The 17,732-nt window shown below is 42.3% G+C and overlaps 1 protein-coding gene across 4 annotated transcripts in view; it reads right to left on the bottom strand.

The window, feature by feature from the left end:
* LOC129715327 (partitioning defective 3 homolog) overlaps positions 1-17,732 on the bottom strand; it is a 954,144-nt gene that overhangs the window by 19,397 nt on the left and 917,015 nt on the right. For all 4 annotated transcript variants that reach the window (XM_055665210.1, XM_055665202.1, XM_055665217.1 and 1 more), the window contains one exon: positions 1,419-1,536. In XM_055665210.1, the coding sequence (XP_055521185.1) occupies positions 1,419-1,536 (118 nt within the window). The remainder of the gene's footprint in view (positions 1-1,418; positions 1,537-17,732) is intronic.

The raw sequence follows: 17,732 nt of genomic DNA on the forward strand, positions 1-17,732 counted from the left end.
CTGCCCCAACCCCCACCTCCCCGCCCCTCCGTCAACAGTCTACACACCGGAAATCTTTTGTGCACAATGGGAAAAAGGCACAGATTTCCACTTGAAGAAAACCAATGTTGCTTTGCAATGGAAACAAAAGCCCAGACTATAACAAGTAAAACACAGATTTTATCTTTAATGTGATTCAAGAAATAAAAAGCAGAATATTGGCACTTACATTACAGTCAACAATTTAGAAAAAAAACTCAAGAATGCCATCGTGATGTTGTAAAAGATGGTTTAAAAACAAATTGTACACATACTAACACACCCGACTCAAGTGATACTTTTGGAACCCAAAACTTGTAAAGATGACAAGAACATATAGTCAATCCCTTGTACCATTAAAAAAATCATAATTATCAAGGCTTCCGAAGATCCATTTTAGAGAGTAAAATGGGATACAACACAGTAGTATGGCTTCAGGTGATCTTTCATTGGGACTCGCCACCCAACCTGGCTTGTTTTTTGCTGGTTTTTGTCTCACACTCTCCAAACAAGGTTGGTCCAAACTAAGGCAGTCAGCTATCACACATGCATATTGGAGGTGTCCACTTGCATGCGCGCTGCCATTTTGTATCACATGCTTGCCACTTTGTTTTCATCTGACTGCAGACTAAGGCTGAAGCCCCCGAGATGGGTAAAGAAAGTGGGGCACGAACTCGCAGTGGGACCAAACAGTGAGCATGCAGTGAACATTTCTCAAATCGTGTTAGAACTGGAACTAACAGTCGTGGTTGGGTGCAAGCATTCCTAAATCAATACACCCCCAAATTATAAACAAACATGCTTTACTTTATTTTATTCACAATTATTTTGTTACAAGCAATCACATTTGTCAATCGCATAAGGCAGGCATGTTGTAACACGACACAATACAAGTCCACTCATTACATATAATGGAAGCCTACTTCATTTTTCTGATGCTTGCAAACTTCATTGGTGAAAATGACAAGCCATGTGGTGAACCCTTTCTCTCCCTCCCTCCCCCCCTCACCCTCACCCCTTTGTTTCCAACCTAGCACAGCTTCGCAGTCGAGTCTCAACACACCGAGTCTGGAACGCAGCGAGCTTCATTAGTTCATTCAGACAGAGCTTGTCCCAGAAGAGGAATGGATTAGTCCAGTTAATCAGGATAGCACCAGGGGGTTTTCTCCGCACAAACTGATGCCACGCAAACAATGATGGGATGACATTATGAGATGAGAAATGATCAATGATGCACCACAGATGTAGATTACAGGTTAGATGTGAGCCGGTGATATAAATGTGACTTCTCATTCACTGTCTCTACCGCACCGAGGCCCAAGGTTCAACGCTTGGAGGTGCTGTTGTTAGTCAAAGTCCATTGCCCTCCGTCCCCAGATGGTTGCAGTCTAAACACTCACCCAAGGCTGCTCAAAACTGTATGTTCGCCTCCGGTCCTCGAGCTCCTCTTGCTTCGCTTGTTGGAACTCGCTCCTCAGCTTCTGTATCCGATCGTGGTTACTTGGGGCCAGTTTGTTGCTGCAGCAGAAAAGGGGGGGGGAAAGAAAGGGAAAAATGTTGTTAAAGTATGTGAAGCCAAACACAGCAGTAATGCAATTCGCCACAGAGATGACAGAACTCGGGCTTCATTTTTAATTTACTGCCATGCAAATCAGGCAAAGTGAAGAGGGAACCAGCTGGCAAGAGGCCGTCATTAGGATCCGCTCCGTTCCAATTTCTCTCCATCACAATGGCAGATTTATACTGGGGAAATCACCAAGGTGTAGTGGGAAATTAACCACTCAGCTAGTAGTATGCATGTGCAAAAATTCTACATTGCTGAACAAGGTAACCGTTTAACCAAAGATGTCCAATTACAATCAAATCATTCTCTGCAGGAAACATAACATGACCGATTTTAATGGGGAAGAAAGAATTGCAGATGCTGGATAAAATCGAAGGTAGACACAAAATGCTGGAGTAACTCAGCGGGTGAGGCATCTATGAGTCTGAAGAAGGGTCCCGACCCGAAACGTCACCCATTCCTTCTCCCCATAGATGCTGCTTCGTCCGCTGAATGAAGGGCCTGTCCCACTTTCACGACCTAATTCACAACCTTTTTTACTCATGGACATTTTTCATCAGGCTAGAAAAATGCCCCGACCTACTTGATGCCACGAGTACCTACGACTAGCATCACGACCTACCTACGACCTCGTGCTGCGAGTATGAGTCAAGGGCAAACTCGGCAGAGGTCTTGAATTAGGTCGTGAAAGTGGGACAGGCCCTTTACTCCAGCATTTTGTGTTTACCTACGACCGATTTTAACGTGTTTGGAAACGGGTCGTTTTCGCCTTTTTCTGCGCTGCATCTCAATTCTGGATTGAAAGGGTCGGTGCGCATCATGCCCCACAGAGGCAGTGCGGCAGATTACTTAATCAATTTGAACACAGCCATCAATCATCTCGGAATTTTAGTTAATTATCTAATTAATAAAACAAAATTCCGCTTCAGACCAAAAACAGGAAGTAAGATATTCAAAGCTAAGTCTAGGTGTTACTTAATTTTTTTTAATGAATTATTTTCTCATGATTATAAATCTTTTTTTTTTCCACATAAGCTGTTTCCTAATTTAAGTGATTAATATGTCTCCAGACCCTTCATTGTTGCTAATTTAATTTGGAGCAATTTACCACTATTGATTGGCCACATTCCAAATGAAAAGTTGAACAGGTCTAGGGACCGATGAGTGGCTCCTGACAGCAAATTCCGTACTATATTCATCAAGTGGTACAAATACGCGCCGATTGCCTTCTCGAGTTTATACGAGAGTTTGCTTCAGTGCCATAACTGTCAGCAAGTATACTTTTGATTTTAAGAAAAAATCTCCTCATTATTCAAGAGTTAGATTTAGCTCTTCGGGCCAACGGAATCAAGGGAACAGGAACGAAAAAGAAAGCAAGAACGGGGCACTGATTCTGGACGATCGGCCATGATCACATTGAATGGCAGTGCTGGCTCGAAGAGCCGAATGGCCTACTCCTGCACCTATTGTCTATGTATCTATGTTTCTATCAGAGTTCTTGCCTTCCCCAGGGTTGATGTTACTGGTTGTACTGATAGTAGGTGAAGCTTGTCCTCATACAAGGCGGTGAGCTGGAGAGGCAGAGGGAGGTTGGGACCCAAAACACCACCCTCTAGGAGCAGCACGGTTGCGCAGTGGTAGAGTTGCTGCCTTACAGCACCAGCGACCCGGGTTCGATCCTGACTACGAGCAATGAGTTTGTATATTCTCCCCGTGACCGCGTGGGTTTTCTCCGGGTGCTCCGGTTTCTTCCCACACTCCAAAGAGGTACAAAAAAAAGTAAATTGTCCCTAGTGTGTAGAATAGTGCCAGCGTACGGTAACGCTGGTCGGCGCGGACTTAGTGGGCTGAGGGGCCTGTTTCTGGGCTGTGTCTCAAACTCAAAACTAAATGTGACTATCCGTGTTCTCCAGAAATGCTCTTGACCCGCTGAGTTACTCCAGCACTGTGTGTCTTTTTTTTTTATAAACCAGCATCTGCGGTTCATTGTTTCTCTGTTGAGCAATTGAGGATATTAAAGGTGGTCTCTAGGCACCCTGCTCCTACCCCTCCTTTGTATATCCATCTACCATTCCTGTCACCCTTTTCCCTTCCACCCCCCTATTTCTCCTGACACCTATATCCTTCCCTCTGGTTTTACATTTCACCCCTCATGTCCCCTTGTCATGTCTAGCCTTTGTCACTTACGCCACAAAGCCTCTCGCCAGTATCCACCTATCACTTGCCGGGCTTTGGCCTACTCCCAACTCACTTTTCCAGCTTTCTACCCACAACTCTAATCAGTCGAAAGAATGGTCCCGACTCAAGACGTCGCCTATCCATTCCCTCCCCAGATGCTGCCTGACCCACTGAGTTCCTCCAGCAGTTTGTGCTTTGTTCAAGACTCCAGCATCTGCAGCTCCCTCTCTAAGGGTGATGCTTCTGCTGCACTTAAGATACATGGACACAAGGGAGAAGGGTGGGAAAATTAAGGATAGACATTCTTGGAAGATCAAAAAGGGAAAAAGTAAATCAAAGCAGAAAAAATAAGCTTTTGATAGATGCCAGATTGTTAAAAGCAGGTTATAGACTTCAAGAATGTTAACAGTCAACAATGGACTTCAAGGAGATATCAACATACTGGTGGAATGGGTGAATAGGTTGCAGAATAAACTTCATACTGGTAAACTGACACAAAATGCTGGGATAGCTCAGTGCAACAGGCAACAAGTGTAGGAAGGAACTGCAGGTGGTGGTTTAAATCGGTAGACACAAATTCTGGAGTAACTCAGCGGGTCAGGCAGCATCTCTGGAGTGAAGGAAAGGGCGATATTTCTGGTCGAGACCCTTCTTTAGACTAAGAGTCAGGGGAGAGGGAGGCATGGAGATATGGACGGGTAAGGTGCGAAAACGAGGCATCAAAGGGGACGAAGCTCAAGGAAAACGGAGAATAGATCATCGTTAGCTGTAGGAAGGTAAGAACTAAGTATTCACATTGATCGAAGACGGGACACGCAACATCTCTGGAGAGAAGGAATGGGCGACGTTTCGGGTCGAGACCCTTCTTCAGACTGATTATTCATACTGATCAATGTTAACTGTTGCATTTCAACAAAGAATACACAAAGTCCAGAAGGAGAGTCAGAAAGAAAATAAGAGAAGTAGGGAAAGAAAGCATGGGAAAAGATTGGCTGCATAACATGAAAGGAAATTCCAAAACATATTGCAAGCATGTAAACAGGAAAAGCATGACAAGTGGAGAGTTGGACTGGTCAGAGTCAAAAAAAGGAAACCTGCTCTGGGAGCCACAGATTCTGAATGTGTACTTTACATCCACATTTCTGAAGGAAGCACATGTTGTTGCAGTCTCTGCAAAGGAAATTGTGCAATGGTATAAAAATAGAAAACAAAGTACTAACTGCAATGAATCACCTGGGGCAGGTGCGTTGCTGAGGAAGTGTTAGAGGAAGTTAAACATGTTTAGTTTAGTTTAGAGATACAACACGTAAACAGGCCCTTCGGTCCACCGAGTTCGCAACGACCAGTGATCCCCGCACATTACACAAACTAGAGACAATTTACAATTACACCAAGCCAAGTAACCTACAAACCAGTACGTCTTTGAAGTGTGGGAGGAAACCGAAGACCTCGGAGAAAACCCATGCAGGTCACGGGGTGAACGTACAAACTCCGCACAGACAGCACCCGTAGTTGGGATCGAACCCGGGTCACTGGCGCTGCAAGCGCTGTAAAGCATTGTATTGTATTGTATTGTATTCAAATTTATTGTCATTGTCTCAATTAGAGACAACGAAATGAATTTTTCTTACAGGCAGTATCATAAAAATAAATAAATAATAAATAATAAAACATATTACAAATAAAATTTAATTGAATTAAAAAAAGAAAAGCACAAACACAGAAAGTCCACGACACAACACAACACAGTGGCACCAAGGTGAGGAAGGCACCATAGTCCAGCCAGCCTCCCCGCCGATCTTCCCAGATGTTCATCCGTATTACGAAAATTACAATTGTTTTTCCCTTGTCCAAAGAAAATGTGAGGGAATAAGCCCAGCAACTGCAGACCCGTCATTACAGCTTCAAATGGGGTCAAGGAAAGAGCGTTCACGTCACGGCCCTGTTTCCACCAATCGTTCCACCACCACACACAAGAAGCGCAAGAAGCGACAAGACAGACACCATTGCAAGCAGATGGCGAGCAGTGTGTTCAGCTCTGGCTGAACAACTTCTAATCCTGTGTGTGGACTCGATAAGAAGAAGAAGCTTCAAATGATGGGGAAAGTGTGAAAAATAATAATCAGGGACAGAATTAGCAGACACACAAGATAACTTTTTGGATAAAGTGTGTATGGGATTATTAGAAATATTATATTTCAATAACTTAATGGTGTATTTGAATGAAGTAACGGAGAAGGTCAAAGAGAAGAAAAAGCCATTGATATTGATGTGGAAAATGCTCTTGATTTAATACATTTATATGAATGCAAAACCACATAATAGGCTTGCAATCAAGATCAAGCCCAATAGCTGTAATATTATGGATAGAAAAGTGTCTTATTAACACAAAAGAAAGAGTGGAAAGGTACAGTGCCCACTATAATGTTTGGGACAAAGACCCATCATTTATTTATTTGCCTCTATACTCCACAATTTGAGATTTGTAATAGAAAAAAAATCACATGTGGTTAAAGTGCACATTGTCCAATTTTATTAAAGGATATTTTTATACATTTTGGTTTCACCATGTGGAAATTACAGCTGTGTTTATACATAGTCCCCCCCATTTCAGGGCACCATAATGTTTGGGACACATGGCTTCACAGGCGTTTGTAATTGCTCAGGTGTATTTAATTGCCTCCTTAATGCAGGTATAGAGAGCTCTCGGCACCTAGTCTTTCCTCCAGTCTTTCCATCACCTTCGGAAACTTTTATTGCTGTTTATCAACATGAGGACCAAAGTTGTGCCAATGAAAGTCAAATAAGCCATTATAAGACTAAGAAACAAGAATAAAACTGAGAGAGACATCAGCCAAACCTTAGGCTTACCAAAATCAACTGTTTGGAACATCATTAAGAAGAAAGAGAGCACTGGTGAGCTTACTAATCGCAAAGGGACTGGCAGGCCAAGGAAGACCTCCACAGCTGATGACTGAATAATTGTCTCTATAATAAAGAAAAAGCCCCAAACACCTGTCCGACAGATCAGAAACACTCTTCAGCAGTCAGGTGTGGATTTGTCAATGATCACTGTCCGCAGAAGACTTCATGAACATAAATACAGAGGCGACACTGCAAGATACAAACCACTGGTTAGCCGCAAAAATAGGATGGCCAGGTTAGTTTGCCAAGAAGTACTTAAAAGAGCAACCACAGTTCTGCAAAAAGGACTTGTGGACAAATGAAACGAAGATTAACATAAGATTAACATGACCTGGGCATGTATGGTTGCCGAAGATACTAGCTCACTTATCTTCATTGATGATACAACTGCTGATGGTAGTAGCATCGTGAATTCCAAAGTGTATAGACACATCTATCTGCTCAAGTTCAAACAAATGCCTCAAAACTCATTGGCCGGCGGTTCTTTCTACAGCAAGACAATGATCCCAAACATACAGCTAAAGCAACAAAGAGTTTTTCAAAGCTAAACAATTGTCAATTCTTGAGTGGCCAAGTCAATCACCCGATCTGAACACAATTGAGCATGCCTTTTATATGCTGAAGAGAAAACTGAAGGGGACTAGCCCCTGAAACAAGCATAAGCTGAAGATGGCTGCAATACAGGCCTGGCAGAGCATCACCAGAGAAGACACCCAGCAACTGGTGATGTCCATGAATCGCAGACTTCAAGCAGTCATTACATGCAAAGGATAGGCAACAAAATACTAAACATGACTACTTTCATTTACATGACATTTCTGTGTCCCAAACTTTATGGTGCCCCGAAATGGGGGGATTATGTATAAACACTGTTGTAATTTCCACATGGTGAAACCAAAATGTATAAAAATGGCCTTTAGTAAAATCTGACAATGTACATTAAAAAATGTGATTTATTTTCTATTACAATACCCTAATTGTGGAGTACAGAGGTAAATAATTGAATGATAGGTCTTTTTCCCAAACATTATGGAGGGCACTGTATGCATTTGCAAAATCTGGAACAAAGTATAAACTGGTCTTGAGGCAGGGTCTGACTCAAAATGCAAACCATCCCTTTGTCTCTTCAGATGCTGCTTGTTGCATTGAGTTCTTCCTGAAGTTTGATTTTTAACATCCTGGTGAATCACTTCTACATTCTTTCTAATGCTATCACGTCCTTCCTGTGGATGGACACAAAAGCTGGAGTAACTCAGCCGGTCAGGCAGCATCTCTGGAGAGAAGGAACAGGTGATGTTTTGGGTTGAGACCCTTCTTCGGATCATGGAAGCTGATCCTGCTCTCATTATTTACCAGAAACCATCAAGCACGATGCTTGTCAACGGCAAGCCTCAAAACGGCAGCCAACATCATCAGAGACCCACATCATCCTGGCCACACTCATCTCACCACTGCCATCGGGAAGATGGTACAGGAACCTGAGAACTGTAACGTCCAAGTTCAGGAACAGCTTCTTCCCTGCAGCCATCATATTATTATTGCACTGTTATTGTTTGTTTTTTGAGTATGTATGTGTGTGTGTGTGTGTGCGCGCGTGTGTGTGTGTGTATACACACACACACACACACACACACATGCGTACATACACATACATATATATGTATATGTATGCATGTGTGTATATATACACACACACATATATATATACACACACACACACACACACATATATATATATATATATGTATATATATGTGTGTGTGGTGTATATATATATATACACACACACACACACATATGTGAGTATGTATATATATACACAATGAACTATTTTTTCTCTCTCTCTGGTTAATCATATTATTTATTATGATTACATATTCTGTTGTGCTGCAGCAAGTAAGAATGTCATTGTTCTATCTGGGACATATGACAATAAAACACTCTTGACTTAGGTAGATGAAGGAGGAAGAAGGCATTGACCACAACAAGAGGATGGGTGCAAGATGGCACAAATTTAAGTAACAAATTGAAGTGCATGTTCTCACTGGATAAGAGGTAGCGAAAAGAGGATCTCACTGGAACTATTTCAGATCATTAATAATATTGACAAGTTTGTCCCCCGAGCGAGTGCTTCCCACGGCTCTGAGAAACATCACGAGAAAAATGTGTGGAGGTGTGTGAATGCTAAAGGGACCTGGTTGGCTAAATTATTCTCCAGTGGATAATGAAAGACATAGATAGAGTGGATGTAGAAAGGATGTTTCTGCTGGTGGGAGAGTCTAGGACCAGAGGTCATAGCCTCTGATAATCACAAATTAAGATTAAGATGAGGGGGGCTTAGAATACTGTCCTGCCAAACCCTAACATGTAGAATTTTTCCACTGCAGCCTATTGTCAAAGCAAAGTCCAAAATTATTTTGAAGGAAGCATTTAGAGCAAGGGTCGACAACCTACGGCCCCGGGGCCGAATGTTGCCCATAACCTGAAATAATCCGGCCTGCAGACAGATTTCCCCCCTGTAATCATCCGCCCCCCCGAGCGCGTCCGAACTCTGGCTGTACAGCATCCTGCGCAAAGCCGCCTGCATGGCCACGCACCTTCTGTGAACACATGATTTAATGCCTGCCATCCAGGGCGGGATGGGGGCGGGAACCATGTGTACACGTGATGGATGTGGCCCGCCATCCACTCGCAGACATGCGTCCTGACCCCTATGCAGAACAAGGTCTTATCTTCTGGAACAAAGAGAAGATAGACACAAAATGCTGGAGCAACTCAGCGGGACAGGCAGCATCGCCGGAAAGAAGGAACAGGTGACGTTTTGGGTCGAGACGCTTCTTCAGACGTAAGTAATAAACAATCCACATGCTGATTTCAAATCATGTACTCCAAATTCGACAAAATAAAAATCATTCACGTTCTGATGTTCCATCAACCTGCAACATCACCAAAAGAACTACTTCCGTTAATAATTAAAATATACATGGATTCTGTACTGCATGTGATAAACTTTACCAGATTGCCTTTGGATTTTATATAAATAATAATTATGAGAAAGTCATTGCCTTCTAATATTTACACTACAGAGTGTTAAAAGACTAAAAGGATTTTTACGGGGCCAAGCATTATATGTGTACCAAGTAATATATTCATTGCCTCATCTTTACTTAATTAACTGACTGGAATACGGACAAAGACACAAAGTGCTGGAGTAACTCAACGGGTCGGGCTTCATCCCTGGAGAACATGGATTGGTGACTTTTTGGGTCGGCATCCTTCTTCACACAGAATGCACTTGGGAGAATTACAGATGCTGGTACTTACAGGTTAAAAGTTGCCACCGACAAGCACATTGCTCTAATCGGTGAAACTTAAACTATATAAACCCAGTCTTTAAAAATACTTTTTCTGCCTATCTCTCACACAGGTTTCCAGGATCATTATTGCCCCACCTCCATCGGCCAAATGGGGAAGCATTGGTATACAAACAAAGCTGCCTTTTCGGTTTAAATGAATGGATTAGTCATCATTGTGGACATGCTCTAGCTTCTGCTCCAGTAAAAAAAAAAGTGCGGCACGGTGGCGCAGCGGTAGAGTTGCTGCCTAACGCCCCCGTCCCACTTAGGAAACCTGAATGGAAACCTCTGGAGACTTTGCGCCCCACCCAAGGTTTCCGTGCGGTTCCCGGAGGTTGCAGGTGGTTGCCGGAGGTTGCAGGTAGTGGAAGCAGGTAGGGAGACTGACAAAAACCTCCGGGAACTGCACAGAAACCTTGGGTGGGGCGCAAAGTCTCCAGAGGTTTCCGTTCAGGTTTCCTAAGTGGGACAGGGGCATTTACAGCGCTTACAGCACCATAGACCCAGGTTCGATCCTGACTACGGGTGCTGTATGTACATAGTTTGTACGTTCTCCCTGTGACCGCATGGGTTTTCTCTGAGAACGGTTTCCTCCCACGGTCCAAAGAGGTACAGGTTTGTAGGTTGATTGGCTTGGTATAAATTGTCCCTATTGTGTGTAGGATAGTGTTGGTGTGCGGGGATCGCTGGTCGGCGCGGACTCGGTAGGCTGAAGGGCCTGCGTAAGCGCTGGATCTCTAAACTAAACTAAAAACTGCTTGAAGAAAGGTATGTGCATTTAATTGCCACTACTAAGTGAAATGAATGAGAAATGTATCTCCATAGGAAAAGGCAAACTAGAAATTAGAGGATAATTGAAAGGGAATAATCGGGAACAATCCCAACAATGCATTGCATTGTACTCGACTGACATGCCTGCCTGCATTAAAGTGTTAAGCTCTGGAGAAGTGGTTTTGTTTAACTAATCGAATGCCATTTCTCTGACGAGAAATGCCCCCCTTTCAAAGTCCTTTCCCGGATTACTTCCCAAACCAATGTGCTTATTTAAGAGGTGTAATTATCTTCAAGCAATGTATTCAACCTTCCAATAACCTGCAAATCCAAACATAGTGTCAGACATCCCTTTTCTTCCATTATTGCTCCAGGGTTGCTCTATGTATAAACATGGAGAGAAAATAGAAATGCGAAGTAGGCAAATTGGAACTGCAAAAAACAAACCATGTTTAACATTTTAGGTTGAACCCTTTATCAGATTCCCGAAGGTTATGGGAAGAAAAAAAATCGCTGACCATTGTTTTCTGATGCCTGTGCATTTTCTATTCTGCAACAACTATTCAGATTGAATAAATGACATTCGGACGAAACAAAAAATATATACTGTCAAGATAGAACAGGAGACATCCACCAAACTATTAGGTTCATGTCTTTGGAAAGTGTGGGCGTATTTTTATTTCACAAAAGGTCTTTGTTTGAAAATTATAGACGTGCAAGATTGATAGGCTAAAAATAACAGCTCCTAGCGAGAAAAAGTTTAGAAATAATTGGAAGGCATATTGGATATATATCGTGATCATTATTGAAGATGAAAAGAGGGCTGATTATTTACGATGCATTGGAAATGCTATTGCCTGGAACTGCATTTTTATATAGTATGAACTGGAAAATATAACTCACTTAATCATGAACAGATGCTTTCGAGAAAATATTACAATTAAAAACGGACACACTGTATTAAGAATAATTGGGACACCTAGTTACTGGTGAAGTTTGTGCCTTCTTATATAATCGAATGCGCGAAATATGATGCCAAGCTCAAATGGTTAATGGGGTAAGACAAGAGTGTAAAAACATTATGAAAGGAAAATTAATTCTTTGGTTACCTAGTGGAATGTGAGATTACACACCTCCCTGGTGTCATATGCCCAGTTTGCGGCTTGCTTGGAATTACTTCTAACTGTGTTCACAGAGCATTAAAATGCATTTTAATGCTCCGGAGAAAACCAAAATCAAAACCTTTTCCATCTATCTATGCGGCACTTCCCACTTTCCTTTGATTCTCAGGACATCCAGTTTTACATTTTAACCAGCTATGCCCGGCCTTCACGGCTCTGACCAATATAAAAATCTGATAAACATTAAAAACATGCCTTTTGCACACATGTCCTTGCTGACTAATCAACAACAGATGATATTCTCTCCAGTACAACCAGTTGGTTCCCCCTTAAACTATTCACAGCAACCGCATAACTATAGTCACACAAGCTAAATCATGCAACAGAGCTCCAAGTCAACTGCAAGCAAGCAGGGACAAAGATTTAATCCTTTTATAAGCAGTTAAAATTAATCCAATATCAGAAAACTGTAAATGCAGGCAGTGAGAATTAAATATTTATCACAGCCAAAAACATTTTGAGATCCGTGCAGAATTAACCTAAAGATCAAAGACAAAATTTATAAAAGCTTTTTCAAAGTAATTTTTGAAAGGACAATGCTGCAATTTAATTTTAGACGAGCTTTTAGCATCTGACTAATGGTACAGCTTAGAATGAAAGAGGTCTTATCAGTATTTGCAAGACCAATCTTGACGGCAAACTAATTCTTACCAATCCCGCTCTATCATAAATTTCTAAACACAATTACGACAGATTAAAGACATTTCTGAATATTATAATCTCTTTCCCAAGCACAAGTTTACAATTAAGATCATATTTTGACAAAACAACTTTTATTTTATTAATGAAAAAGGAACAGCAGATGCTGCTTTATACCAAAGGTATTCACAAAATGCTGGCGTAACTCCGCAGGTCAGGCAACATCTCTGGGGAACATGGATAGGTGATGTTCCTGGAAGGGATATTCTTCCCATTATTTTTTATTAAATTTGTTCAAATACAATCAGTGATCTGGGGTCTAATGGTAGATACTATGGTAGAGTATTGTTTCTGGGCATGTTAAATCATGTCGACGGCTATTTTGGACAGAGAATGAAACATCCAGTCTAGTTTAGTTTAGTTTAGTTTATAGAGATACAGCACGGAAACAGGACCTTCGGCCCACTGTGAGCCGTTCTGACCAGCGATCCCCGCGCATTAACACTATCCTTCAGATAATAGGGACAACTAACAGTTGTCAATTAACCTACAAACCTGTACGTCTTTGGAGTGTGGGAGGAAACTGGAGATCCTGAAGGAAACTCACGCAGGTCACAGGGAGAAGGTACAAACACTGTACAGACAGCACCAGTAGTCAGGATCGAACCTGGGTCTCTGGCACTGTAAGGTAGTAACTCTACCGCTGCGCCACCGTGCAGCCCTATTCATAGACTATTTTAGTCATATTGTTTCAAAGGAAGCAATAAATTGTTGTTTATAATGATCTACAATGCTGAAAAATTGGTTATGAAGAAGTTATGCTGAATAACAGACATTGATTACAAATCAAAGCTAATTCTAAGTTGTTCAGGCCACACGTGGGCTTGGTAAGCAGTTGCACTACCAGCTTGTAGAGCACAGAGGCACAACTTTGTACATCACAGCCTGGTTTGGGAACAGCTCCTTCCAAGAACACAAGAAATTGTAGCGGATTGTGGACGCAGCCCAGACCATCACACAAACCAACCTCCCTTCCATTAACTTAATATATACTTCACGCTGCCTCGGCAAGGCCAGCAGCATAATCAAGACGAGTCGCACCCTGGCCACTCCCTCTTCTCCCCTCTCCCGTCGGGAAAAGGTATAGGTGTGAAAACGCACACCACCAGATTCAGGGACAGTTTCTTCCCAGTTGTTATCAGGGAACTGTGCTATCCTACAGCAATTAGAGAGCAGTTCTGAACTACTATCTACCTCATTGGCGACCCTCGGACTGTCTTTGCTGGCTTTATCTTGCACTAAATGCTATTCTCGTTATCATATATCGGGACACTGCGATTGGCTCAAGTGTAATCACATATTGTGTTTCTGCTGACTGGTTAGCACGCAACAAAAACTTCTCGCTGTACCTTGGTACACATGACAATAAACTGAATTTCCCTGATCTCTGCACCTCTTTTCACAAACGATCAGAACACATTTGCCTACAAGAGGATTGTAGAAATGGGCAAAGGACAAATGGAATGGAGGAAGAATCTTTGGTCGATTTGGTGATGGAAGGTTGGTAAAATGTATCGCATGGGAAGATGTGACAATCAGGCAAACCTCTCCATCTTCCCTGCTCTACTCTCCCTCTTCATTTCCATCCACACTTACAATCCTGCCACTAGGGACATGAATTAATCTAATACTGAGCAACATGTTACGTACAGAGATTTACTAAGTACTTTATCACAAGACAGATTACCACCAAACTATATTCATATAATAGATTGGAAAAATATATAATCGCCGCTGAAGCTAAAAGATCTGATTAATAATAAGTCTAATCACCAAGCATGCTCAGTCACGTTGGAGCATTTGTCAATGAAGTTAACAGATTAGTTCTACGAAAATGTAGAAACTGCCACTTTGCTGAATACTATGTTGAAATCGCATCACCGTGAGGAAAACCATGCAAATCCCACAGGGAGTGTAGAGAAAGGCCAGGAGCTCAATCCCAGCTTCAGTACCAAGATCGAAACTGAGCGTTAAAACGAAAGCTCTTTAACCTTGAGTTGAGGCTCTTAAAAAAGGGTAGGTGTATAGAGGTGAATGACGATAAGCTGAATAAAGTGAGCAAATTGAAGCACTGTTTTAAATTAAATTAGTCTGCGAGTTATTTTTGGAAACTGAAGTTGGAGAGCAATTTGTCCGGTTCAGATAACAAGGGCATAAATTTCAGTCAACTTTCAAAAGGAAATCAGGGTCTCGTGAAAACGGCTGGGGAGTGTGGACGGCCACATTTACACTTTGCAACAGTAGTGTCCCACTAGAGGAAGTCACTGGAAGAAGGAGGTCAATGCTGCTGCTCTGTTCAATATCCGATGGGTGTTTGTTGCAAAGGATTCTCGCTGATGAATCCATGGGAATCTGGGGATGCGGCTATGGGTCATTCGGAAAACGGAATTTGTATGGCACAAACTGTGACCACATAGCATGTCATGTTTCACAGTTTAGAGATAGACACAAAATGCTGGACTAACTCAGCGGGACAGGCAGCATCTCTGGAGAGAAGGAATGGGTGAACTTTCGGGTCGAGACCCTTCTTCAGACTGAGAGTCAAGGGAGAGGGACATAGAGATATGGAAGGGTAAGGTGTGAAAAAGAGAGATCAAAGGGGACAAAAATAAGGAAAAAATAGAATGGGCCATTATTAGCTGAGGGGAAGGTGACAACGAGGCATGCAATCAGTAAAATGTTATCAGGAGGGCAGTGAAACTAGTCGGAGAACTAGAATGCGGGAATGACGGGGAGAGAGGGAAAGCAAAGGTTATTTGATGATCTGCTTAGTCTGTAGAATTGGAACCCAGCATGGTTCTCCTTCACATCTTTATTGAGATTCTCCTCAAATGTTATGCAGTTCAACTACTCCTGCATTAGCAACTCCAAACATGTTTTGATTATCAGCCCATTCTCAACCACAAACTTGCATAATGCTGTGCACGGCCTACCCTATGGTGGCACAGTGGCGCAGAAGTACAGTTGGAGACCCGGGTTCGATCCCGACTACGGGTGCTGTCTGCACGGAGTTTGCACACTCTCCCCATGACCTGTGTGGGTTTTCACTGAGATCTTCGGTTTCCTCCCACATTCCAAAGGCATACAGGCATGTAAGTTAATTGGCTTGGTAAATGTAAAAATTGTTCCTAGTGTGTGTAGGATAGTGTTAGCATGTGTGGATCGCTAGTCGGTGCAGACCCGGTGGGTCTAAATGGCCTGTTTGCTCACTGTATCTCTAAATTAAAAAAAACCCTAAACTTTGCTTTTCATGCATTTTTCATTCATTCCTTCTTTGGAACCACTTGTCCTCTGACAACTCGATGGAGTGGATCTCTCTTTGTGCATAGTTTAGTTTAGTTTATTGTTACGTCTACCGAGGTACAGTGAAAATCTCTTGTTACGTGCTAACCAGTCAGCGGAAAGACAATACATGATGGCAATCGATCTATTTACACTGTACAGATACATGATAAGGGAATAACTTTGAGTGAAAGGTAAAGGAGCAAAGTCCGATCAAGGATAGTCCGAGGGTCACGGACTGTCGCAAATTGCCACATAGTTACTTGTGAAAATGCCAGCAGGTTAGAGTGGGAATTTCTAGCATTTTCAGGTTGATATTTCAATCTTTTAACTGAGGTTAGAGTTTCTTTTTCTCTGGAAAATAGACACAAAATGCTGGAAGAAGTCTGCGAGAACTCAGTCGGCATCTCTGGAGAGAAGGAAGGGGTGGCGTTTCGGGTCGAGACCCTTCCTCAGACTTCGAGGCCCTTCTTTTTTCTCTTTTCAGGCCACAGATCAATCTAGGACGATCAAATACTTTCTATCGAGCAAATCATTGCCTCGCTGCATTGCCACAACATGTTTTATTGAAGATTCATTTGTCCCTAAGCCCCTGCTTAATTTCCACTATTCACTTTTCCATGAAGCAGACAGGCATGGCAATTAAGCCAAATTTGACTCAAATGCAAGACCCAAATTAATCCTTCAGTGCTCAATAATATTCAACTAAAAAGAAAGATCTTATTTCTTTCTTGTTTACCTTAAAATCGCTGGCTATTTGTTCTAAGGAGTGATTGATTACATTTCTCTAAGCAGACCTTAAAATGAAAAAGCATTATTCTTATTAAATAAATGGCACAATAATTTTCAGGCAATTGAAGGATAGAGGCTGGGTTCTACTCTAAATATCATTACCCTTTCCTATTATTTAGACGGGCCTGCTGAGCATTCTCAAATAGAAGTAATGTCATCACTGCACAGACTGTCATCTTACTTACAGGATTATACATTAGGTCAGAGCAAAAGATGCTATGGTGTGCTGTGCAGATGTAAGATACTGTGTGCTATTTGGGCAGTCGGCTTATCTGATGACATAAACCTTGTTTCAGTTTAGTTTATTGTCACGTGTACCGAGGTACAGTGAAAAGCTTTTGTTGCGTGCTAACCAGTCAGCAGAAAGAAAATACATGATTACAGTTGAGCCATTTACAGTGTACAGATACATGATAAAGGGAACACATGATACATGATAAACAAGGCAAAGTCCAATCAAGGTCTAGTACAAGGAAAGGTCCAATCAAGGATAGTCCGAGAGTCATCAAAAAGGTAGATAGTAGTTCAGCACTGCTCTCTGGTTGTGGTAGGATGATTCAGTTGCCTGATAACAGCTGGGAAGAAACTGTCCCTGAATCTGGAGGTGTGTGTTTTCACACTTCTATACCTTTTTGCCTGATGGGAGAGGGGAGAAGAGGGAGTGGCCAGGGTGCGACTCGTCCTTGATTCTGCTGCTGGCCTTGCCGAGGCAACATGAGGTGTAAATGGATTCAATGGAAGGGAGGTTGGTTTGTGTGATGGTCTGGGCTGCGTCCACAATTCGCTGCAAATTCTTGCGGTCTTGGATGGAGCTGTTCCCAAACCAAGCTGCGATGCGTCCTGATAAAATGCTTTCTGTGGTGCATCTATAGAAGTTGGTGAGAGTTGTAAGGGACATGCCGAACTTCCTCAGCCTTCTAAGGAAGTAGAGGCCTTGGTGTGCTAAAGAGGCACTTTGGGATATGA

This window comes from Leucoraja erinacea, chromosome 2 (genome assembly GCF_028641065.1).
Source record: "Leucoraja erinacea ecotype New England chromosome 2, Leri_hhj_1, whole genome shotgun sequence".
Classification (NCBI taxonomy): Eukaryota; Metazoa; Chordata; class Chondrichthyes; order Rajiformes; family Rajidae; genus Leucoraja; species Leucoraja erinaceus.